The sequence below is a fragment of the Erpetoichthys calabaricus genome, chromosome 3, assembly GCF_900747795.2.
Source record: "Erpetoichthys calabaricus chromosome 3, fErpCal1.3, whole genome shotgun sequence".
NCBI lineage: Eukaryota > Metazoa > Chordata > Cladistia > Polypteriformes > Polypteridae > Erpetoichthys > Erpetoichthys calabaricus.
In genome coordinates this window covers 291,818,789-291,845,334 of record NC_041396.2, presented here as the reverse complement: position 1 = coordinate 291,845,334, position 26,546 = coordinate 291,818,789, and the positions used below count along the sequence as shown (strand labels likewise).

Genomic DNA, 26,546 nt, shown 5'->3' with positions numbered 1-26,546 from the left:
GATCTCTTAAAGAATAAAGCCTTTTGCCAATGAAGGCTAATGCTTTTTTAATTGAATATATTAAAGGGCTTTCTACCACTTCTTTGAATTATAAGAATAACAGGGCCAAATGGATGATCACAATTGTATTTTAGTTAGTGAAATACTTAAACAGAGAGTAACCATGTGTTTAGGTGACAGTAGAACAATGTTATGCACATTGTGGGTCCAGATCCTCTGATAATCCTTGTACACATAGAGCTAGAAATGATTGCTTGATGGCTGAGGTGTTTTGAAATGGCACAGTAACCTATGGCATGCTCTTTACGCTCCATAGACGCCTGTTCAGTTATCTTAGTAACCCCTTTAGTGGCTATCCCTGCCGATTTAGCTGTTAAATGGTAAAAGAGCCTCACACACTGGATAAACATACAGTATGAGGTCAGATGTAATAGTAGGGCATTGGCTTTAGTAATCAATATGCTGTATCCATTACGGTGTGTTATGGCTCTGATATATACTTGTGAAATAGGAATTAGTTCTGAACTTTTTTTAAGTCACAATGTTTGATTAGCTGTTGTAGGCTGAAGCAAAAAAAAAAGTGAAATAGTTATGATGATAATTTTAAAGAAACTGGGAAAAAGAAATGAATTCATAAAGTATTCAGAAATTTTTAACAATATTTACAACAATAAATAACTGCAATTAAAAGAGAACTATTTTGATTTGAATCATGTTTGTATTGTATTCTTATTCTCATTCTAAATGTAAAATTCTATGTTAATTTCCAGTCTATTTTCTTGAAAAGTTTAATAAAAACTAGTCAAACCTTAAAAGGCTAATACTGTATGTGTGTGTCATTACCAGCAATCAAGAACCTGAGTAGTACATTTTTTAATGAGTGGACTTTAGTGACATCTGCTGCATCAAATGAAAAGTGCACAAAATCTGGCCTGTCATTTTTACATTTATTTACATATCAAAGGTCTAGAGAATCCAGCTAGTTGCCAAATGAAATACAGCAAGTTTCAGATTTCCACTTCCAACACACATACTGTATATGCAATACATAAATTTATCTTTAATAAACCTTAGTTATTATGTAGTAATGGTTTGTGGGTCTACTCTTTATATAGTAACATTCTGCAGACATATATAGTAATATATTTTTAAATGTTATGTAATGCATTCAGTCATTTAGCTATGATGCCATAATGGAATCTTAGTGCTGACACTGCAACAATTTTCTTTACTTCAACTAGTCTTTGTTAAGAATTAGTGCAGGGTCTTCTTCAGAGATCTCTTCTTCATTTAGTGTCAGTTCATCAATTGAAGTCTGGTCAACAGATCCTGTTAAAATTTGAGAATAAGAAATGTAAGAGGCAACGTTTGATAAGAGATGTGCAGAGATGTGTGTCTGTTAGGTGAAAAAGTTGAACATCTCCAATACACCTTGGCTATATTTGTCAGTATTTTTTTAAAGAACACTTTTATACAATATGACTTACACACAATGGACTGGATAAAAGTATATAAAAACACACATGCACAGTACAAACACTTCTGCATGAAGACTAAAGGAAAACAGAAATTCTAGTAATGGAAAATAAATTGCACTGTTCCTGAACAGTAAAACAAAATTAAGTTATTAGTGTTAAGAATGGTTATAAATTATAATCAAAAATTGACTTGAACTACAGCACATAGATTTTCCAATTGCTCTGAATGGGTGCCTAACCCCTTTGCTTATAAATGTATACTGTCACCTCTAAAATGCTCTTGGCATCACAGACTAACTTTAGAAATGATGAAGAAACTTTATTCCTTGTGGCGTTACATACTTGTATTTAATTGCTGAAAATTGTGGATAAACTATTTTGATTTCTTTTCAGACATAACATTTTAACACCTTAAATAATAATTTTACCAAGTAAACATCGATCCATTCATGGTAAGGGAAATGGAAACCAATTTTTGGCCTAACAGCATTGGAAGCAAGGAAATAACCAGCCCTGGATGGGATGAAAGTACACCACCGGGTAATTAAATGCAGAAGCCAGAGGAAAGCTCGGGTATTCAGGGTGAATCTCTTCAGTATAATTCTTTCAGAAATTAAAATTAATAAAACATTGGGTAACACTTTATAATAACATTCATTCATAAATCATTAACAAACATTATCAAATTATTAGTTCATATGTATTCAAAAAGTCATACATTTCAGTAAATGATCATTAATGCACTGTTAGAAAATGAATAAATAAATTAACAAACATTACATGTTTCTTTACATCTTTCTAAATCATTTCTTCATTAGTTAAAAATCTAGATTTATGCTACATAATGAAAAGTTTATCCTTTGTAAAAGTTAGTTAAGAAAAAACAAAACTTATTATAAAATGTTACCAAACTTTGTATTAAGCAGCTTTTCCTCCAGGAAAAAACTGATTGTTTACCAACTAATTATTTCAATATAATTGAAAAAGCTAAAACACTGTACCATTGGCTGCTCGGTCCTTCCATTCCCGCTTGTTCATGTGCGTGAAGTGGCTCCAGGTGGTCCTGAAATTATCAACTGCTGAAGTTATATGGCCTAGGTTCCATTCCACATTCTGGGTGTTCTCTTTCCAAAGTGAGCTGCAGAAAAAATGTTTCTATCAGTCTTGCAATATAACAAAAATCTAAAGTTGATTTGTGATTTCAAGAGAAAGCCAACTGTCACTTGTGTTGAATGTGGACACATGTAAGAATTCTTCTTCAAAGAGTTGTGGTAATAATACAGTTACTGTAGGTCCATAAATATTTGGACAGAGACAACTTTGTTCTAATTTTGGTTCTGTACATTACCACAATGAATTTTAAATGAAACAACTCAGATATAGCTGAAGTGCAGACTTTCAGCTTTAATTCAGTGGGGTGAACAAAATGATTGCATAAAAATGTGAGGCAGCTAAAGGATTTTTTTAACACAATCTCTTCATTTCAGGGGCTCAAAAGTAATTGGACAATTGACTCAAAGGCTATTTCATGGGCAGGTGTGAGCAAGTCCGTCGTTATGTCATTATCAATTAAGCAGATAAAAGCCCTGGAGTTGATTTGAGGTGTGGTGCTTGCATGTGGAAGATTTTGCTGTGAACAGACAGCATGCGGTCAAAGGAGCTCTCCATGCAGCTGAAGGAAGCCATCCTTAAGCTGCGAAAACTGAAAAAACCCATCCGAGAAATTGCTACAATATTATGAGTGGCAAAATCTACAGTTTGTTATACCCTGAGAAAGAAAGCAAGCACTGGTGAACTCAGCAACGCAAAAAGACCTGGACGTCCACGGAAGACAACAGTGGTGGATGATCGCAGAATCATTTCCATGGGGAAGAGAAACCCCTTCACAACAGCCAATCAAGTGAAGAACACTCTCCAGGGGGTAGGCGTATCGATATCCAAGTCTACCATAAAGAGAAGACTGCATGAAAGTAAATACAGAGGGTGGACTGCAAGGTGCAAGCCACTCATAAGCCTCAAGAATAGAAAGGCTAGATTGGACTTTGCTAAAGAACATGTAAAAAAGCCAGCACAGTTCTGGAAAAGCATTCTTTGGACAGATGAAACCAAGATCAACGTCTACCAGAATGATGGCAAGAAAAAAGTATGGAGAAGGCGTGGAACAGCTCATTATCCAAAGCATAGCACATCATCTGTAAAACACGGTGGAGGCAGTGTGATGGCTTGGGCGTGCATGGCTGCCAGTGGCACTGGGACACTAGTGTTTGTTGATGATGTCAGGACAGAAGCAGCCGAATGAATTCTGAGGTGTTCAGAGGCATACTGTCTGCTCAAATCCAGCTAAATGCAGTCAAATTGATTGGGCGGTGTTTCATGATACAGATGGACAATGACCCAAAACATACAGCCAAAGCAACCCAGGAGTTTATTTAAGCAAAGAAGTGGAAAATTCTTGAATGGCCAAGTCACTCACCTGATCTTAACCCAATTGAGCATGCTTTTCACTTGTTGAAGACTAAACTTCAGACAGAAAGGCCCACAAACAAACAGCAACTGAAAGCCGCTGCAGTAAAGGCCTGGCAGAGCATTAAAAAGGAGGAAACCCAGCATCTGGTGATGTCCATGAGTTCAAGACTTCAGGCTGTCATTGCCAGGAAAGGGTTTTCAACCAAGTATTAGAAATGAACATTTTATTTCCAGTTATTTAATTTGTCCAATTACTTTTGAGCCCCTGAAATGAAGGGATTGTGTTAAAAAATGCTCTAGTTGCCTGACATTTCTATGCAATCGTTTTGTTCACCCCACTGAATTAAAGCTGAAAGTCTGCACTTCAACTGCATCTGAGTTGTTTCATTTAAAATTCATTGTGGTAATGTACAGAACCAAAATTAGAAAAAAGTTGTCTCTGTCGAAATAGTTATGGACCTAACTGTATATGTACAACAATAACAAATCTCCCTGAATACAAGGCTGTAATGTAAAATACAGCATTTAGTTTATCTGAGGAAATGAGCATTAATAATGAGTTAAATTGTACTACACACACAGAGTTCCTCTTTCTCTAACTCAGAATAACCACAGTAATCTTATACAGGAAACTCATTTTGGTCTCTTGTTACTGTAATTAGATCAGTTGGTAAACTCAAACATCAGCTCTTGTTTTCCAACTTTGTCTGATAAAATGCTTGTAAAAATACAGCTGTTGCACAAGTCCAAACTCATGACTGCGGATATAATTAAATATGAACAAGATCCTTGAGGTACTTGATCTCCTCTTCTTGAGGTTGCTGCCAACCCCATAACCTTCAAAAAGAAAGCCATTATTTTCAAGGACAGTACCAAGACATCCGATTTGAAATTTATCATCCTAAACAAGTCACATTTGACAGCAAATTACTCCAGTGGCATTAAAGAACTGATGAGGTCAAGAGGACATTATCATTTCCAAATATCTGTGATGCAGCCCTCAAGATCTAATTTTTAAAACTGTATACCCTCAAAGCTTTGTGTTATTAGGTCAACTATGACATGCACCTAAAACAAATGGTACCTATATCTGCATTCGTCTGGTTTCCAAAAATTCTGCAGCTTCTGCTTTCTCATGGGGTTCAGGCAATGAGCATCATTTGTTGACACATATGCAAATAATTTTTCATTTTAAGTTTTAGCAAAAATTCCAAGCAAAATGGTTAACACAAAAATAAAGAGGAAAAATTGATAACAGAAAAGTTCTTATATAAGATGTTCCTGTTCAGGACTTATATAGTGTCACACACGTGCGAGTAGGAGGTAGCTAAAGAGCCTGAGTAATTGTAATAAAACATCAGACCAGGGGTCGGCAGAGTGCACTGTCTGTCTCAGTTCCCTACAGACGTTTCCCGAGAAATCCTGCAAGGTTCCGGCACCTCAGAAGACATTACCTCTGGTGCCGACCCTTTGCTGAAGTCACTTCCGGTCCTGATGACAACACCCTCAGTGCCGGCCCCTTTGCTGACTTCACATCTGGTCCAGAAGACATCACTTCTGATTCCGGCCCTTTTGATGACATCACTTCCTTTATGGGCCTTTAACACTAGAATTGCCAAAGCCTACAAAAAAACTCATAAATCCGGCCCACCTTAAATCCCTTCGCACTTCTCAGTCAGCATCTTTTGTCTTGTAAATGTGCCGATCAAGACAATCAGCAAGCAGCCTACTATTCCATCCCCCCACCTCCGCAGAATGGCCACAAAGTTCTCCCAGCTCATGTCTTGATTATCTGGGAGTGAAGTGCTGGAGTTTTAGAGTGGAAATAATAGATCGTTATTTGGAACACCTGCATTTCATGTGTGTTCCGGTTCTACAATAATCTGTGTAAACACTTTGTTAAAACAGAAACATTTTTCATATTTTAGTAATAATTGACAAAATGTAGACATAAACTATATAATGTGTAAAGCCTCACGAAAGGTTCAAGGATGGTGCAACAGCTTCTGTGGCACAGCGGTAAGAATTGCTCACTTATAATCAAGAATCCTCTGGTTCAATCCTGACTGCCTCGTATATTTACCGTTTTGAGTAGTGAGCTACTCTTATTGTTAATATTATACAATAAACACATAAATTTGATTTGCATCTGTAACAGCCGCTATAAATGTATAGTACTTGTAAAAGTTACCTTTTTTTCACTTTTATTCTCTCAGTCACGATCACGATACATACTACCGCTCCCCCCAGGGATCTGATGGAAACTGGGAATAACTGTAGATGTGAGTGGTGTTTTGAGACAATCGAACTGGAAAATCTCTGATCTGGATGGATAAAAGCTGACACACAAACGCTGGCGAATTCGCCTTATTTGTATCTCATTGTCACTTGATTTTTTTTATTCAATTTTATTGAGTGTTCATGCTTACGCTGAATTAGTATGCGCCTTATGGTCCATGATGTCAAAGCCGCATTGACAAAAAAACAGAGACATAGGTATATATGATATTTTGAATTATTCATTTTATGACCTGTATAGTACATTTCGGAAAACACTGTGGCACGGATACAGCATTATTCATATTCATTCGCGTTCCTTCTTGGACTTGTAATCAGTGACCGCGTTTTTTTTTCCCCCGATCTTGCACAGTCTGCACAGGACTCCAGGACATACAGAGGAAAGAGTGTTCCTCTGCAAGGTGAGCCATGAACGCTCTTCTTTTCTCAGTGGACCCCGTACATGCCTTGCACAGTACATGTGTGTTGATCGCCACCAGGTCAAGCTTGTTATAGCACAAGCAATCGGCCACCTGCGTGCTCCTGCTCGCACTGAATAAGCTCACGCCTTCTGGTGCATGCTGTCAGCGCAGCACCGGGAAAAAAAAGAGAGACAAATATATGTGACATTTTGAAGAAATCATTGTATGACCTGAATAGTACCAGTCAGAAAACATCATCACACTAATGCAATATTATTTGAAAACGAACAGATCGGGTGTAAATTTATGTTACTTGTAAAAGTTAGCTTTTTTCACTTTTACTCTTCTCAGTCACATTCATGCTCTCCCTCCCCTTCTGATCTGACCCTAACAGCGGCAGCATAAATTTAAACCCGATCTGATGGTCTTCATTTTCAACATACAAAGGAAATCAATGTACTCATGCAATGTAAAAATGTTTAAAAGTGAAAAGGTGATCAGCATACTCCACACTGACTTCATTGCCTTCACACAACACATGATTGTGGCACAGCCAACAAAGAAATTATTTTCAAAAACAAGAAAGAAATAATCAGCTAATAATGCTCTGTGTTACAATTTGGTATACCTAGCACCAGGTCTGCACTGAAAAATAACATTTAATTTACTTTTGTCGATTGTTCAGATTGATTTGTGTCAGATGTTGAAAAGTCTGCATACGAGCATGGTACAAAAAGTAAAAAAAAAAATTTTCCAACGGAGAAAATTGGCAACAAGGGTGGGATTTGCGCTGTAGAAAGTTGGAGTGTACTGGTGATGCTGCATAGAGGTTTGCTTCTTGGTGAACCATCAGTCATCAGTTTCAAGCCTGCAACCTCCAGCAGTAAGCAGCATGAGCTAAATGGAGAGCTCCTTTAGTCCGCCACGCAATACACATTCTCTGACCGTTGTGAGCGGTGCACATCCTTGGTGACGTCAGCTGATTTGTTTCTGTGTTAGCTCCCACCTTCTTTGTGCAGCGTCACCACTACGGCAAACAACTGGATATTACTAGATAATAAAACCACAGTTTTCTTCCAATGGTACTAACCTGCAACAAAGTGCACTACCCTGTCCTATTTGTCTTGCAAACTTCAGGATTTTCTCACAATATTATTGACTGATTATATAGGATTATCAGCACTATTTTCACCATTTACCAAAAATACATAATGACTTTGGGATCAAAAGGAGTAATTGAACAGACAGAGAATTTACTTGCACAGGTCTATTGAATATACAATATAAGAATGAAATCATTTTCAAAAACAAAGAATCAGTAAGAAAAGAAACATCACAGTATCTTACAATAGTACATTGCCCATGACTATAATTAATGCTTTCCAATAGTGGTATGTGTTAATTAACACTAGAATTACCAGAGCCTACGAAAAAACTCGTAGATACGGCCCACCTTAAATCCGTTCGCACCTCTCCGTCAGCGTCTTTTGTCCCGTAAATGTGCCGATTAAGACAAGCAGCAAGCAGCCTGCTATTCCATCCCCCACAGCTGCAGAATGTGCACAAAGTTCTCCCAGCTCATGCCTTGATTGATTATTTGGGAGTGAAGTGCTGGAGTTTTAGAGTGGAAATAATAGATCGTTATTTGGAACACATGCATTTCATGTGTGTTTCGTTTCTACAATAATCTGTGTAAACGCATTGTTAAAACAGAAACGGTTTTTATATTTTAGCAGTAAATGACAAAATGTTGGCATAAACTATATAATGTGTGAAGCCTGAAGTCCAAAGATCAAATAAACACTTTCACAAAAGGTTCAAGGGTGATATATAACAGCTTCTGTGGTGTAGCGGTAAGATTTGCTGACTTGTAATCAAGAGTCCCCGGTTCGTTCCTGACTGCCTCTTATATTTACCGTTTTCAGTAGTGAGCTGTGAGTATTGACCATAAGCCGCATACAAATTCAGCATGAGCAGGAACACTCAATAAAACTGAATAAAAAAAAAATCAAGCGACGGTGAGATATGAAGAAGGCAGATTCACCAGCATTTGTGTGTCAGCTTTTATCCCTCCAGATCAGAGAATGTCCAGTTCCATTGCCTCAAAACACCACTCACATCTACAGTTACTCCCAGTTTCAATTAAAAACTAACAGCATCAGATCCCTATGGCGGTAGTATGTATCGTGATCGTGAGTGAGAGAAAAAAAGTGAAAAAAAACGGTAACTTTTACAAGTCCTATAAATGTACACCGTCTGTTGCAGACGCAAACCAAATGTATGTGTGTACTGTATAATATTAACAATAAGAGTGGCTCACTACTGAAAACGGCAAATATAGGAGGCAGTCGGGATCGAACCAGGGACTCTTGATTACACGTCAGAAAATCTTACCTCTACGCCACGGAAGCTGTTGTATTGTCCTTGAACCTTTTGTGAAAGTGTTTACTTGATCTTTGGACTTCAGGCTTCACACAGTATATAGTTTATGCCAACATTTTGTCATTTACTACTAAAATATGAAAAATGTTTCTGTTTTAACAATGTGTTTACACAGATTATTGTAGAAACGGAACGCATATGAAAAGCATGTGTTCCAAATAACAATCTATTATTTCCACTCTAAAACTCCAGCACTTTACTCCCAGATAATCAATCAAGGCATGAGCTGGGAGAACTTTGTGCACATTCTGCGGTGGTGGGGGGTGGAATAGCAGGCTGCTTCCTGCTTGCCTTAATCGGCACATTTACAGGACAAAAGATCCTGAGGGAGAGGTGCGAACGGATTTAAGGTGGGCCAGGTCTACAAGTTTTTTCATAGGCTCTGGTAATTATAGTGTTAAATAGTGCAAGCAATCACTGACCTGTACAATTTGCCTGGTTCAGGTGGTACAGGGCTTTCTTGAACCAATGGTATTATGATCTTCTCTGCCATGTCTGTCAGTAAGGATAATGTGGGATCTACGATAAAGTCAATAAAGCCTGTAGAGTAAAACAGAAGTTGATGTCAGGTAGATGCCTTTAAAGAACAAGAAAGCGGCAAATAAACCTCATAGACATATAGAATCGCAATGATTAGCCTAAGTTATCATAACTGTGATGTTGCTTGTTATAACCAATCATTACTGCTCAGGTGTTATTTTCTTTAAATTTAGGTGTTAACAGAAATAAAGAAGGGTGGGGAATAGAAATACAACTGATCACCTGGTAATACAAATCAAGGTAGAATCAAAGAATTTTGGCATTACTATGGCCTCAGACCTAAACTTCAAATCACGTTTTAACCGTACTACTAAGACTGTGTTTTCTCATTTACGAAATACTACAAGGGTCATACTGCTTTTTTACATCTCAATATGCAGAAAAATTAATAGTTTTTAGCTAAATATATTACAATACTGCACTCCTAACAGGGCTACGTAAGGAAGATAGACATTGGCTGCAGCTGGTTCAAAGTGCAGTAGCTGGAATCAATAACCAATAAAAGAAAATCTCAGAACATCTTACCAGACTTATCATCATTACATTGATTGCCTTTCTCCTTTATAATTGACTTTAGTAATACATAAAGCTCTGAACAAACTTGCTCTTTGTTATTTTTTGGAGTAGTGACCCCACACATTCTCAATCATAATCTTTGATCCTAAAGCACTAGTTTGCTCACGATTCCAGCAGCCACATATAAGAGAACTAGTGAGGCCACCTTTCCTTTGCTGCCTTTGATCTGCAATGCTTTACAAATAAGGATAATGCTGGATTAAAAATGGAACATTTTTTAAAAACTTGTAAAACACCACTTTTAAAATTTGGCTTTTTCTTATTCTGTTGGTTCTAGTAGATTATAATATGATTAGCACTCTTTGCAAACCTCTGCTACTATGTTGTCATTCCATATCATTAAAAGTTTTAATCATTGAGATTACTTTTGCTTAGATTTGTATATACTGGAACTTGTGTGTTTATGTATCTGAATTTGAGCTACTTTTTGTATGAAAATCCATCCATCCATTCTCCAACCCGCTGAATCCGAACACAGGGTCACGGGGGTCTGCTGGAGCCAATCCCAGCCAACACAGGGCACAAGGCAGGGAACCAATCCCGGGCAGGGTGCCAACCCACCGCAGTTGTATGAAAATGTGCTATATAAATAAAATGCTGTAAATTTATCTTTTAGTAATTTACTGTTTAATGCATTAGAATTGTAAATATGTGTATATGCTTTAAGTCATATTCAGTGAGGAGTACTAAAACAAAAAAGTTGAATTGAAAATTGCAATCATTCTCATTTCATGAAATCCTACACTTGGTAACCTATGAAAACATTCATTTTAGTTTTACACTTCCAGCAACTCTATTCTAAGCACCACTGAACAGTTCTTATAAAAAAAATGATTAGGTACTTTACCAATTTGAGACTGAGCGACCATAGTGGATTTGCGATCACAGAGAGGAGAGAATGGCAACCCCAGTTCTGCCTCTTTGTCTCCCTAAAGAAAAGTGTCACAATGAAAAAGTAAATTGTTCAGTAATACACTTTATACTAAATGATCTCAGTTGATCTAATTTTCTCACGGGTGCAGCAGGCCAAGCAGTTCAGACCAGACTTACCTGTCCCAAGCCACAGATTCCAGCTCTTCCTGAGTAATTACCAAACATTCCCAAGCATATTGAGAGATATAATCCATCCAGCATGCCCTGGGTCTGCCACAGGGTTGTCACCAAGTGGAACATGTCCTGAGAAGCTCTAGGGCAGGGGTGGGCAATGTCGGTCCTGGAGGGCTTCAGTGGCTACAGATTTTTATTACAACCCAGTTACTTAATCAGAAACTAATCCTTGCCAATCTCAGACCTCACTACCTGTTCAAACTACCTAAACAGGCCTCTCTTAATCTGGATGATCAGTGTCTCTAGCCTGATGCTCCCTTGAATCACTAAGCTCCTCACCACAGCATTGATTGTCAGCCGAGCCAACCTACGAAGAAACATCATTTCTGCCACTTGTGCTCGTGATTTCATTCTTTCTTGAACTCCTCCACTAAGGACAGTAACACCCACCCAACCTGAAAAGAGCAACTTGGAGGTGTTGATTCTCATCCCATCCTATTCAGACTCAACCTCACCCTTCACATGGGAGAAATTGTTTCTGGGGTAAGAGTTGAACTCATCACAAACTGAAACATTAGCTAGATATTCCTAGGAAATCCTAACTGCTTGCCTAGGCTTCCTCAATCTACCCGGCCTACACCCGTTGCATTGAAGCCAACTCACAACCAAGTGATGATCAGTTGACAGCTCTGTAGCTCTCTTCACCTGATGACACAACTATGAAATCTGTTATTGACTTTCATCCTCTAGGTTCTCTGGTACCAGGTACACTTGCGAGCCTCCTTGTGTGTGAACATTGGTGTTTTTATTGACAATCTATGAAACAAAAATTCAACAACAATTCTCCACTCTGGTTCAGATCCAACAGGATGTTCCTCCTAACCATGTCCCTCCAATTATCCCTGTTATTCCTGACATGAGTATTAAAGTGACCCAATAAGACTACTGAGTCAGCAGGCAGCACCCTTTCAACCACCTCACCCACCATCTCTAAGAAGGCTGAATACTCTGAAGAGCTGTTTGTTACATAACCACATTAAGACAACCCTCTTGTCCACTAGAGAAAACTCTAATTGCACAGCCTCAGCTGGGAACTTGTGAGTATGCCCTTATCTGTCCCAGGTATTTTTTACATATGCCTTTGCAGTGGCTAGTCCTAAATTGTGGAACGGTTTCCCCCTCATAATAAGGTCAGCTCCCATACTTTATAGTTTTAAGTTTCTGCTTAAAAAAAAATTTTTTTTATTCACTTGCTTTTTAGTTTATGAGTTTCAATGCTTAAATCTTCCTATTTATATTATTTATACTGTGTTCATCTTATGTATTTAATTTTATATAAGATATTTATATGTGTGTGTTGGTATATGTGTGTTCATGTATGTTACATTTTTTTGTTTTTAATAGTTCTTTATCTGGCTTTTATTTCATACTGTCAGCTCTTATTCTATGTAAAGCAGTTTGGTCAACTTTCAGTTGTTTTAAATGTGCTATATAAATAAATAAAACCAACTAAAACCAACATTGGAACTCCAGACTAGGATTTAGACCACCCCCAATCAAAAAGTTTGGTTCCAGAACCCATGGTATGTGTGGAGGTGACACAAAATATATCTAGTTGGTACTTTTCAGCCTACTGCACCAGCTCAGGCCCGTTCCTCACAAGAGAGGTAAATGTTCCAAGCTCCCAAAGTCAGTCTCTATTACCACGGTCTAGTTAATTCAGGTCTTTCCTGCCTATGCATGTTACTAAACTGGCATCACTCTCGACCCTCACCCTTCATCTTATGGGTAATGAGCCCAAAAGATACCTTTGTTTCAGGCTGAGCACAGCTGGGATATGTGTCTTGCTTGACCACCAGGTGCTCACTTCAAGGTCTGGCTCCCGGGATGGGTCCCAGTTAACCTATCCCAGGCAGGATACACTGTTTCTTTAAATTTGTATCTTTATGAGGGTCATTGTGAACCACTATTTGTCGGACCTTTCAGTCCAAGCCAGTGCACCAATGGAGACCTTACCAGGAGTACAAAGATCCAGACAATTTAGCTCCAAGCATCCCTTAGGTGCACAAGTCTCATCACCACGTCATGGTGACAGTCTAGGGTGGGGTATGCTAAATGAAGAAAATGAAAATATGACTAAAAATAAAAGTGAATATTGTTTGATTTATATGTTCTGTATTTGAGATAGGACATGCGTGGTCTCCGTAAAGATGTTTGTTTTATTTCATTATCTGGATACAGTGTGAAGAGACAACTAATGTTCAGGAAAGAAAACATGACATCATGGTTCAAAGAATGTCCTTGACTCAAAGAACCTCTCAATATAAAGGTCTATGGTTTATATTTTTTCTACAATGCAGAAACAAAAACCTGAGAATAACCTGAACCTTTCAAAATTAGTAATGAGAGACAGAGAAGTGAGTTTGCAAGAGGCTGTTATATAAACAAATTGGTTCCAGAATTATAAAGAATTGCTTCTAGTTATTTATCAAAAGAAGTTTGTAGGATAATGCAAATGAACAGCTGTTACATTTGGATCCTTTGCAACACAAGAGGAATGAACCATGGCACAATGGCATGATGATTGGTCAAGAGGCTCACATGACCCTGTAAATAAACAGAAGGATTGTGGTCCCTTTACAAATTAGTTCATTATGCTAGTTCATGACCAGTCCTATAATGTTTACAGGGATAAATAAAAAGGCACCTTACACCAAATGAGTTTAAAACTTGAAGATTAAGAGAGAAACAAGAGTGTCAAAGCCAGAATGAAATAGAGGGGGGCCCGCATTGAAACTATTGATGTGAGATACCTAATTTATGCCTTGTTAGAACCAAAGTAATAAAGCCTTAAATAAAACAAATTCTTTTACTTTGTAATTGATGTCACTTCATTGACAACAATGCATCTTTAACAAATAGCTAAATATCAAAAAACCATTTATGTTTAATTGCATGAACACAAATAAAATCAATACTCCATTAACTGGATTTGTGACACAGTTGACTTAGTGGAATATTTTACATTCCTATCATTTCTCCTGTAATCTACAAACTAATTACCTTATGAAGTCACTTCACTCCATTAACTCTAGTCACAGTAAATACTATTACATGTGACAAAGGTAAGGTTGATTTGTTTTTAATCAATTTAGCATACTCATGCACAGAGTAATGCTGCCGATTTGTAACCTTTGGACTCCTGAATTTTTTCCAGTTGTAGTATTTCTGATTGTGGCCTTTGCTGGTATTTTTCTGTTGTTATGATGATCGATAGTACTAAACTGGCTCAATGTTAAAGACAATAAGTGAATTTGGCTGTGGACTGCAATGGATACAATGAGAGAAAAGCAGGTTTACAACAACAAAGAGTTAAGCAGCACACAAAACAGTATAATATATACAATTAAGTGAAAATTCTGTTGTTTATTTAAGTATTTCTTAATTTTAAGGTAATTGATTAGAGATAACCTTTCAGCCTTTTACATATTCAGTAGATAGACATTAAATTGAAAATAATGGATTTACTTAAATGAATCAAAATACAGAATAAAGGCACCACAAATTGCTTCATTTATAATTAAAATGAGTAAATATAAAATAATTAAAACCTCAGTTACACAGCGTCATGGTTTACTTGCTTTGTCTGAAATTGCAACATCTGTCATTGTTCAATATAACAGCATATCCCGAACCCCTTCACATGGTAAATAATGGGAAAAATGCTTGAATAAATTTGTGTTTTTGAAATAATTAAAAGCAAAACACTCTTTCAAACGAAGGAGAACTCAGTTTAGTTTTTGCTGTGTGCATAACTAATTCTGGAACAGACCTCAGGTGTGTGTGGAGAAAGATCATTATCAAGAAACAGGTGACTTAAAAGGTCTGCATAGTACGCAACAACATGAGCATGTCAGGAATGATCCTAGAAAGTTTTGAAGCGGGGTATTTTTTCTTGTATATCACACATCTTTGCACCACTTTAGTGTTAGAGATTTACTGACTTAGAATTTGTATTTTTTTATAACTTATTTTAACATTATGTGACACACATTTTAAACCTTTTTTTATGATTACTGTATCTTTTTCTTTTGTCTCTTGCTGATAAAAAGGCAAATGGTACAAATGGTGTAATAATTTAAATGTGATATATTATTAATTCTTGTTGTTTTTCAATAAATAGTGTAGCTTTCTATGTTTTACCCTTTGCAATGAGCATCAAATTAACTTCAAGAGTAGTGTAACTAAGGATACAGCAACACTAAATATGTTACAAATCCTGTCAACGATAAAAAAAGGTGGGACAATTTAAATGTCATTTTCAATCGAAAGTTTAGGTTATAATGTTTTGCCATTTTCTAACAAACATGTGACATTAACTTAAACAAGAATTCCACAACATTGCATGTGCTACAAAAAACATAGAACCTTCTCCAAGGCTTTGTTTCTCATCTAACAGGAATTTCATGAACTCTCAATCCATAACATTCCCTTTAACTTCGTCCATAGCTTAGTATGGAACAGATTAAGACATGCCGCTTAGTTGCCTCAGTTACCAAGCATGATTTTTCCTAATTCTATTTGATGGAACCAGAACTGAAACTGACTCAGATACGTTGAGCATCTCAATTTAAGAGATGCTTTCTCTCTCATCATTCTTTGTATAAAACAATCCAATTCTTGTTATCCCACTCCTTTTAATGATCAGCAAATTGCTTTATTTTTACAACACTCAAGCCCATAATCTTTCTCCCATCCAATCAGTTATTATTGCTGTGCATGATTCTTTTGAATCCACCCTGAAATTATCCTCAGAGATCACTACTAATAAAGGCAATGCTTTAATTCCACATAGTCACTGGCACACACTGCTTCAGCTCTCTTTTTGTTTAGTCCTGGGCCAGTAGGCTGGGAAGCCTGCTCTTTTGAAAATGTGTATACTTTACCAATAGTAATAACTATATAATGCATTTATTGTTTTGGCCATTGACTACAGATGGAATGGTTGTATTTTATAGTTGTTAATGGCAAATCTGGATATCTGAAACTTTACATGCAAATACAGAAAACCTTTCCAGGAAAGGTCAATAATACTGTATTTCTGTCACATTAAAGATAAGGAGAATTCAGTTTTTACTGCGTGCATGACTAATGATGGTCTACCTCCCACAGGGATGAACTCACTTGTGTTTGCAGTATGCTGACAGAACACTGATTAAATTAAATGGCTAAATCATCAGATGTTATTCTTTTGTGCTTCTAAATTGTATTCATTTGTTTATGGAGAAAAATGAATTTTAATAATTCCCACAAAAAGGACATGAATTATCTGTGAGGTAATTGCCAACAAATACGGTTTGCATATCAGTAGCTAGAAATCAGTAGCTAGAATAGTAAATAGAAAGGAGAAAATGAGTCACATATCTTAAAATAGTTTTTAATTCCTAAGCTTTCGACAGCCTACCAGGTGTCATCATCAGAAGAAAATGATTAGACATACAGGAATCAAAGGCAATATATAGCAAATGGGGGTTGGGTTGTAAGTAAGGGGGGTGGATTAATAAGGTGGGGAAGGTGTTGGTCATAAAGTTTTTTTATTATTTGAATGTTCTCTTTTTTAAGCTTGTATATGCTGGGTCCAAGTTAAAATGTCTGTTAATGGCATGACGATTCAGCCAGCTCTCTTGCACTCTTAGTATTATCCCTGAATTTTACTTGCACAATGTCCCAGTTAAACATGTGTCTGGAAGAACTTGTATGTGCATATGTCAGAAACCATGGGTGCTTCCTTTTAACGGCATTGTGATGTTCCTGTATACTGTACGTCTTGTGAGTTTTAGATGTTTGTCCCACGTACGCAGCTGGGAATGCAATGCATTAAATCCTGTAAACTGCATTTTTTGTCACTGTCATAACATTGAATGTCCAGTCTGAGGTGTGTATCTTGATCACAGGAACTTTTATTGAATGCTGCACATACAAACATACACTGCTACTCCAACATAAGTATCTCCTTTTCCTTTTGTTGCTTAGCCACACCCCTTTTCTTTCTGATAATATTACTGTCGTAAATATCACTATATGACATCTCCCCGCCCATTTCAAAATAAACAGTAGGCATAATTTCTACTTTCAATGACTAGAAAAAGGAATTCCACAGGCTAGTATATGCTTCCTCTATTTTCCTATTTTAATTACTATTAATGTAACTTTTCCCTTGCTGGGAGAAAAAAAATTGACAAATTAATAACATCACACATTTGTTAAACAAAGAATAACATTTTTTTTTCAAAACAGTCCATTTGTTTCCTGTTTTTTTTTTCTTCTTTTCTATTATTTTAGAAATTTAGTGTGACCCCTGTTTTGCTGATTCTACCAGACAGAGTAGATTCAGTTGGAGCTGTATTGTCCACTGCTCTTCACTCCTATCCAAATTACTCGCAGAAACCAAGAAGTATGCAGGTTGTTCTGTATGCTTTGGGACTTCACTCACTGTTTTGCTGTGACACACTCTTGCCCAATATCCCATTTTGTGACATTTATTGCAAGTGGACATCATTGCAGGGCACCTTTCCTGCTTTCTTTGTTGTATTTTCCTACATTTACCACATTTATTTTCTTTCTCTGTTCAGTTTCTGGCATGACTTTAGTATGTCTTGGTTTCCCAGAACATTTTCTTGTGCGTGCGATTTCATGCACAGAAGCCGACACCTCTCCTTGCAGACTAACTTGATACATAACCTCCTCAGACTGTAATTTCCGAGAGAGCCATTTATCTAAAATGCCCACCACTATGTGATCTTGAATATTCTCACCTCGACTCTCACCAAAGCCACAGTGCTCCGATAATTCGTAAAGGGTTCGAAAGAAAGTCTCAGTCTTCTTGCCTGGCTGCTGTACAGGCACGCTTGCGAATTATGTTGCGTTTTGGACAAAAGGACTCAGACTTTTGTAGCACTACGTTAAAGTCCTTTTTTTCTCTCTCCTCTGTAAACGAGAATGACCGGAAAATATTTTCTGCTTTGCTGCCCATTGTGTAAATTAAACAACTGACCTGCACTTCTCCGTCATCCTTGTCAAGTTCAGTAGCCGTCCTGAATCTCTGAAAGTGCTGCTTCCAGTCCAGCCATTCTCTCAGCTTGTCAAACGAAAAGTTTGGTGGTGGGTTAAATTTTGCCATGCCTTTTTTTTTCTCTTTCTTTTTTTTTTACTTCTTTATTATGATTCCGTTAATGGGAGGTCATGCGCATTTAGTCACTTCTGACACCATGTCATAACATTGAATGTCCAATCGGAGGTGTGTATCTTTAACACAGGAACTTTTATTGAATGCCACACATACAAACATACACAGCTACCGCAACGCAAGTATCTCCTTTTCCTTTTGTAGTTTAGCCACACCCCTTTTTCTTTTATATAATACTACTGTCGTAAATATCTCTATATGACAGTGACTGTGATTGATTTTTTGCATTTTATAAACCAAGAAACACTGCGGACTGTTCTTTTTAAAAGCAAGAAATCTGTTGCAGAGAGGTGTTGAAAGCTGAGGAACAAAAGACTATTTTAAGATATGCAATTCATTGTCTCCCTTTGTGGATTTCTAGCAATTAATATGCAAACTGTATCACAGACCTTCGGTGCTATTCATATATACACTGTATATATATATATATATATATATACTCTATATATATATATATATATATATATATATATATATACTGTATATATATATATATATATATATATATATATATATATATATATATATATATATATATATATATATCCACCTTAAATAAGGGACAAGTGTCTTTGTGGCTGCGTATGTGTGTCCAGGATTAAAAAAAAAGACTTTAAAATAGGCAAAAAATGTAAAAGTAGAGTCAAAAAATTTAAAAACGTTAATAAATACCAAATAAGGGGCTAAAATAAGAATGTTTGCCTTAGCCCATTTTGTTGTTCGATGTTATATACCAGCAACATCAGAGTCGTAGTGACTTTCTTGCACCCACTTGGGCCACTTGAATGACACGTATGTAGTAGCTGTAATGCTAATAAATGATAACTTCACATGGTGGGAAATGGATGAGATGAAAATAACAACAAATCAATGTGCACATTGACCACGCTAGTGTTGCTAAACCAGGCCAATGCGGCAAAGACCACCACCATATTTTCCCAGGCATGCATTTTGACTATAAGAGTTAGTTCAACATGTGAGGACAAAAGAAAGTAATGAAAATGGGTGACTATAATTTATATGTCACTTCCGGCCCCAAGGACGACATCACTTCCTCTGGTCTTCCTATAAAGCCTCACTCCCTTCCTCTGGAATTGAGTTCTGCTTTGGACTCAGTTTTGTATACTAAATTTGCTTATATTTCTCTAACTTTGCAGCCAGGAACAGATTATACGGGTGGCTGCCCCAAACCTTTCCTATGTCTGAAGTCTCATGCTTTCATTTTTACATTTACATCATTTAGCAGACGCTCTTATCCAGAGCGACTTACAACAGTGTTTGTTAGTTTTTTCGCATACCCCTTGGGGTCAGAGCGCAGGGTCAGCCATTGTACAGCGCCCCCTGGAGCAATTACAGGTTAAGGGCCTTGCTCAAGGGCCCAGCAGAGTAGGATCTCTTTTGGCAGTGACAGGGATTCGAACCGGCAACCTTCGGGATACCAGCGCAGATCCTTAGCCTCAGATCCTTAGCCTATATATATAAAATTAACAATAAACTCTATACCAGTAACTCTGATTAAATGATTTGGTTAACTACCTGTTTGAAGAACTCCTCCATTAACGTCTTAGTCCAACGAGCATGCAATCGCCATGGTTTGCTAGGATGGCTGATATCTGCAGTATGTAATAGTAATGACATAGCACTGGGCTTTTCAATCCTGCAAAATAAAGAAAAAAATTCTGTTTCATTGAGTTGTGGAGTAGAAAGTTGAGTTCAATGTAAATGCTTGATGCAAAAGAGCTTCCATCTGTAAATCTGTATTCCTTCTGAAGAATATTTTTATACGGTAATAGCTGACAACAATCTTATTTATCGTCATCAATACTTTAAATTCTTCTATTAGGTCTCCTGTAAATCTCCACTGGCTGAGGATTACAATTAATTTTACTTTATTGTTCCTACAGTGTAGTCCAGCAATAAATCTAATAAGTATCTTTTTTCTGGATTTTATCAGTTCACAATACAGAAACCAAACATGTATTACAGAAGCGACCTCCTCATTTAGATTAAACTTAACCTCTCTTTACCTGAGCTCAGCACAATGCACTATAATGAATGTAACAATATTTTAAAGGAATGTTCCTCACAAAAATGATATAAGTTTGTGAATAGGCATCTGTACACAATTTACAGCTCTGATACACCAGCTCACTTACCTTGTGCTTAAGGTAAGTTGAGTATCAAAGTAAAAAAAAACATACAGTGGAAAAATATGTACTCAGTCACATTCTCAAATGTAAACATTGCTGTGTTATATGGACATTACAATAATTTAATATTTCTCTGAAGCTACTCTTTATTGGTGAATTTTTGTACCTGCTGTCCATATTTCTTCAAAGCAGCTAACAACTTTATCTTGAGACTTCATAACTTTTCTTATGATACCTCTTTAGAAATTGTACGATTAACAGATTTGAACCACAATTAGTTATAGAACCTCCATAACCAGTAAGTAACAATAGGGCATCAATTGCCATTTTTACCAACTTTTTATTGGACTCTGTTGTCTATGAAAGCTTTTGAGTCACCATAAGCATATTTGGGCCAGATTTTTAAATATATTTTAAAATGCTGTTAAAATGTAAGTGTTTATTTTAGTCTACTTTTAATTGCATTCTATAATCACTGTTATTTTTCTATATGCCTCAGTGTAAAAAATATTTAATAAACAAAAGCTATTATTTTCCAGTTTCTGCATCTTTTGTGTCAATCCAAAAATTATATGATGGGTTTGTTAATTTTTTTGGGAAATATAGCAAGCATTTGTGAGTGTGACATCAATTATTGTTCTTTTACTTGAATTATAAGATTTGACTCTTTTTAATGCCTAGGGGCCTCATTTGTAAATCTTTGCATGGGTTCAAGTGTCAAAATATGCACATGCCAAAAAAAAAGGAAAATGCATATGGCAAAAAAACAACTCAAGAGTTATAAAACCTGGCGTACATTTCTATGCAATTTACCCTTTACAAATCACAATCACTTTGTAAAGGTGTACTCATGAACACACCTTGATGCTAATCAGTCTCATACATATGCAATCACAATGCTGGTAGAGAAGCCTTCATCCTGACGTGTCGAGACCCCGCCACTTGCATTTAAAAGCATCTGCCTGCGCTCTGCAACTTAGCACGCAAGATCATGCACGATATTATAGAGTCTCTCTTCTGTGTCCGGGAAAGGCGTACCAGTGTCTAAGTGGCTTCCACTTTTACCCGGCACATGTAATGACACAATTGCTGATACAACAAATAGTATAAGAACAGGGGTGGGCAATGTCGGTCCTGGAGAGCCACAGTGGCTACAGGTTTTCATTCCAACCCAATCCTTAGATTCCAATCCAATAATTAGAAACCAATCCTTGTCAATCTCAGACCTTATTTAATTTTATGGCTTGTTGCTCTGCAATGGTAAGGTCTTATATCATAGGATATCATCCAAATGATTTGAAGCCTAAAAAGGATAATTTTCAGCCTGTCACATTTTCTGTTGTTTTATTAAATCAGACAGTGTATGATAAATACACACAGATGTAAATGGAAACAAGCCAGATGGAGAACTGCTGGCTGCTTTGTCATTTACATCTTATTGTTAATAAGGAACAATTAAAACAGTGAATGCAGCTGTTTAAGATGGAAATAAGCAATTAAGGGTGGGGAACCTTAACAAGCAAGACCACTAACACGAAGCATTAAATTGTCACTTAAGCAATAAGTGCTTCATCAGCAATAATTGACTTCTCATTAAGAAACTGGGTTGGAACAAAAACCTGCAGCCACTGCGTCTCTCTGGAACCAACATTGCCCACCCCTGGTATAGAACATAATATAGTGCTCTTCCAAAGCTAGTTTGCCTCAAAATAAATAAATTATGGGTTGACCCAAGCCACGAAGATGTGATGCTTTTCAGTAACATCTTGGCATCACATATGACTTGTGCGTTACTATAATGTATCTGGTTGCGGTTAACCCTTTAACCGCCAACTCCCTAAATATTCCCCAAGCCAGGCGAAATCTGAACAATTTTTGTTTTTTTACTTTTTTACATTTTTTTTACATTTTTAACATTTATTCAAGCAGTATTGACCACTAAATGTTGTGCAAGTTGCCAGTGTATACACGAAATCTATAAATGTAACCTGAATTCTCAGCTAAGCAAAACATCTTGATACCAAACCGTGCCCTTTTCAATGGTAGATACTGTCGAAACTGTAAGCGGCCCTTCCACGACAATAAACTTTCATCAACTGCAACTGACGGTCCTGGCATGTAGGGCAACTGAAATGCTTCAAATAAATGATCAATCAAAGGACGTAGCTTGAACAAGCGGTCGCGGTTTGGATCTTTCTTATCTGGCTCGTTTCTGTTGTCATTCAAATGAAAGAATTTCAGCAGCAAAGAGAATCAGTTACGTGTCATGACAGCTGCAAAAATATGTGTTGCATACATAGGATCTGTAGACCAGTACATCTCAATATCTGGTTTTCTGATTATTCCCATCAACATCAAAATCCCAATGAATTTTTTCATTTCGTTTTCATCAGTGTCAAACCAAGCACGAACACGGGAATGTGGAGGTAAATTGGGATTTTTCTCAATAAACTGTGCTGCATACAGATTTGTCTGATGAACAAAATGTCTAATCAAATCAGGTGACACAAACAGCTCATAAAACTGCTCAGCAGTGTAATTGTTTACATCAACAATAAAGCCACACGTTCCCTCAAACGAATGCAGAAAAGGTAGTTCACCTCGGGCAGCAGCCCAGCTGAGATGCTGGGGATACACCCACTCAGCGCCGTCATCCGATGCGTCTTCATTCACAATATCATGCAGCGCACGTTGCTGCTCATCACTGTCACTAAAATCTTCTTCAGAACTGCTACAATCATGATCAGAACTGTCCAAAATCGCCTGCAAAGCCTCACTTGAAGTCAGTTTACGTTTCGCCATATTCACAGCTGTTACATGCGAATCACGTCACATGACCGGCCAAAACAACCACAGACTTGTCGAAATACAACGTAGTAATAATACCCACGCCAAACCGTCAGTTATACTACTTGCCAGGTATTCATATAACCACAGGCAAATGTGCCGGATAATTCCGGCAGTATGGCGTTAGCATTAAAACAGCGGTGCCGGATATATCCGGCAGAGGGCGGTGAAGGGGTTAACAAAAGCAGCTTCCTTCTCGCTAGATGCCCTTATTGAAATTTTGAGTGTAGCAAAGTTCTATATAAATGAAGGAGAACAGGACACTGTTGCACATTGCACTTTTATGTTGGGAAAAATATGTGTTTATGTATATGTACTCACGCTATATGAAAACTAGATATAGCACCTCATCAGTCACCTAATTGCTTTCAGTACAGCGGGAATGGCTAAACCTTGGCTGAAATACTATCGACCTGTTGTCCAGTTCTCTAAAAAGTGACAGCAGGTAGATGATATAAACTAATGAAAAACCACTAAAACCAAACTAACCCAAAAAATGTGCAGCATAGGCCATTAAAAAAATTGAATTCTGTTTATACGTTAATGTACTAGTACACATTTCTAAATGCAAAATAAGAGAATAAAAGCACGAAGTTCACAATTAGATAATTCAGAAGTAAGTGGCAGAGCAGGCTCTTTTATCTTAGAATGTGTGAATTGACATCCTTCACACTTTTCACAATTATGTGATGCCCAGTGAGATTTTCTATGCTGTGGTGAGCTGGGCCATTAACAACACTTCAAAAGAGGCCTGCCGATTCAACAAGCTAATTAAAAAGGAAGGCTCAGTTTTGTGGCACACTTAGGACTCCCTGGAGATAGCAGCAAAGGAGGGAATGAAAACAAAACTGAACACCATTATGAACAATGCTGCATATCCTCTCTCTGACAGACTAACACTGAGAACTACCAGGCAACAAATTATTCAGCAGACGTGGGTCAAGACACTACTTGGGCTCTTTAATACCAAAACAAATGTGCCAGCATAATGCCTCACTGCGACTGTGACTGCCAAGTCTTTTTTTTTAAGTCATTCTGGTGTGTGCTCACAATATTATGTGTATGTATATGTATTTATTATTTTTTTTAATTAGCTTCTGTAAAAAGACAAATTCCTTCTGGAGATAAAGTTCTATCTATTTTTTATATGTGAAATTTGTTGGAGTGAAAACCTGTAGCCATATTGGTACACCAAGGCTGACCTTGGGAATCCTTACTGTAGATAATAATAATAATAATAATAATAATAATAATAATAATAATAATAATAATAATAATAATAACAACAACATTTATTTAAGTGTTGCCTATAATATTAACTTTATTATTGTTAAGTAATTATTTTCCTTGTTCCGAGAGGACAAATGAACAATGTAAAATGTAAAATGATTAGATCACATATGGTGTCTTACTTTTTGCTTGTTATAAAAATTCATTCTTTAAATTTCTTTTGTGGTTAATTGATATTTACAAAAAGTTCACCTCTCCAGCTGTTGGAGGCATGTCTTCATGGATTTCACCTGCATTAGATGAGAGGACATGTCTGTTGCCAACACCATTTCAATAACCAAGCCTCGCAACTCTCTGAAATTCAAACAAATGTTACTGTCAGTTTTTCAAACCAGTAAATGGTACAGACAGTTGCTTCAAATATAGAGAAGTTGTATTATCCACATAAAATATGGCATTACTAGGAAATCAGGAGTCCTCTGTAATCCATAACTGCTTTAATGAAAAATCTTTTCTAGCCTTCTCCTATGTACTGAACATATTTTAATGTGACAAATACTCTATTGTGTTAACAATGATTACTGAAGAAAAAACATAAAAAATAGAAATATCTTACATCCATTCCTCCCTGGAAAGGTTTATGAAGATGTTCATCTCATCATCTTGCATAAGTCGGTAAGCTGCGCTGACGTGGTGGCTCTCCTGAACAGATCGATCATTGTAGATCATGGCATGGTCAGACCTGCTAGGAAAAAACTTGATCAGAATGAGTTTTCTTTATACATCTGTCAATTTACACATTTTTTGTTTTAAATAATTCTCATTATTTATTTCTTAACTCTTATGAAAGGAATAAAGTATGGTCTATGAAATGTGAGAGCAACAAATTAACATTTCAAGTTTTTATAAACCTTTTAGATTTAAAAAACCTTACTTAAACCCCAACACTCAAAATATCATATATCCTGTGCTACAATTACAATTACTGTTACTTATCTGTCTGAAATGTTTCTGTTTCTTTTATGTTGTGTAGTTTCAAGCTGTCCACACATTACTTTTAACCAGGTTTGATACCTCTGTTCATGCATTTCAATCCTTGCCTCTATACTTTTGTCTACTTAGAGACCACTGATTTTTTGTTTGTTTAAAACTGCACAATAGTTATAAAAGAAGGTCCTGAAAAAACTGTATTACACTTGCAGTCACAGGAAAATATTTTAGAGGTGTTGTAAATCCTACTAGAGCATGAGAGTAATAAATATGTTAAAATCATACTACAAAAAGGTATAATTTTGTTACCTCTTCAGGCACAATGTAATTTTGCATACATCATTCTTCCTTCTATTTATTATTAAGCTTGCTTAATCAAGTTCAGCAAACTCACACATTCAATACTGTGTTGCCAATTAACATAACACACATTTTTTTGGGATGTGGAAGGAAACCCAGGAGAAAAAAACAAACAAAAGAACTCTGCAGACAAAGGAAGAGCACGCAGATTTCACACAGACAGTGCCAAGCCACATTATAATCCTAGGCTTCTGTAGCTGTGAGGCAGCCATACTATTGACTGTGCCAGCTTTCCACCACAGGTCTTACTTCAACAGGTTATACGTGCTACATACTCTTTTTTTCTTTTGCTGCGTGTCATTCTGTAATAAACACTTTCCAACAGATTTAACAAGTACAGAGCTTTAGTTGTAGAACACCCAGTGGGAGCTTTCCGAGCTTTTGGCCTTGAACTCCCAGAGGTTTTTTCTCTAGCATCCTGCCAACTGGAGCTTTATTTTCTTCCCCTCCCTGGCGATCTAACTATAGCAGCAGT

At 36.8% G+C, this 26,546-nt stretch overlaps 1 protein-coding gene across 2 annotated transcripts in view; it reads right to left on the bottom strand.

Moving 5' to 3' along the window:
• Positions 1–933: 933 nt before the first annotated feature.
• Positions 934–26,546, bottom strand: part of LOC114649094 (dual specificity calcium/calmodulin-dependent 3',5'-cyclic nucleotide phosphodiesterase 1B-like) — a 116,888-nt gene continuing 91,275 nt past the window's right edge. For both annotated transcript variants that reach the window (XM_028798526.2, XM_028798527.2), the window contains exons 8-14: positions 25,338–25,463; positions 24,974–25,075; positions 20,031–20,151; positions 11,049–11,130; positions 9,508–9,625; positions 2,480–2,616; positions 934–1,329 (exon numbers count right to left, since the gene is read on the bottom strand). In XM_028798526.2, the coding sequence (XP_028654359.1) occupies positions 1,238–1,329; positions 2,480–2,616; positions 9,508–9,625; positions 11,049–11,130; positions 20,031–20,151; positions 24,974–25,075; positions 25,338–25,463 (778 nt within the window). In that variant the 3' untranslated portion in view covers positions 934–1,237. The remainder of the gene's footprint in view (positions 1,330–2,479; positions 2,617–9,507; positions 9,626–11,048; positions 11,131–20,030; positions 20,152–24,973; positions 25,076–25,337; positions 25,464–26,546) is intronic.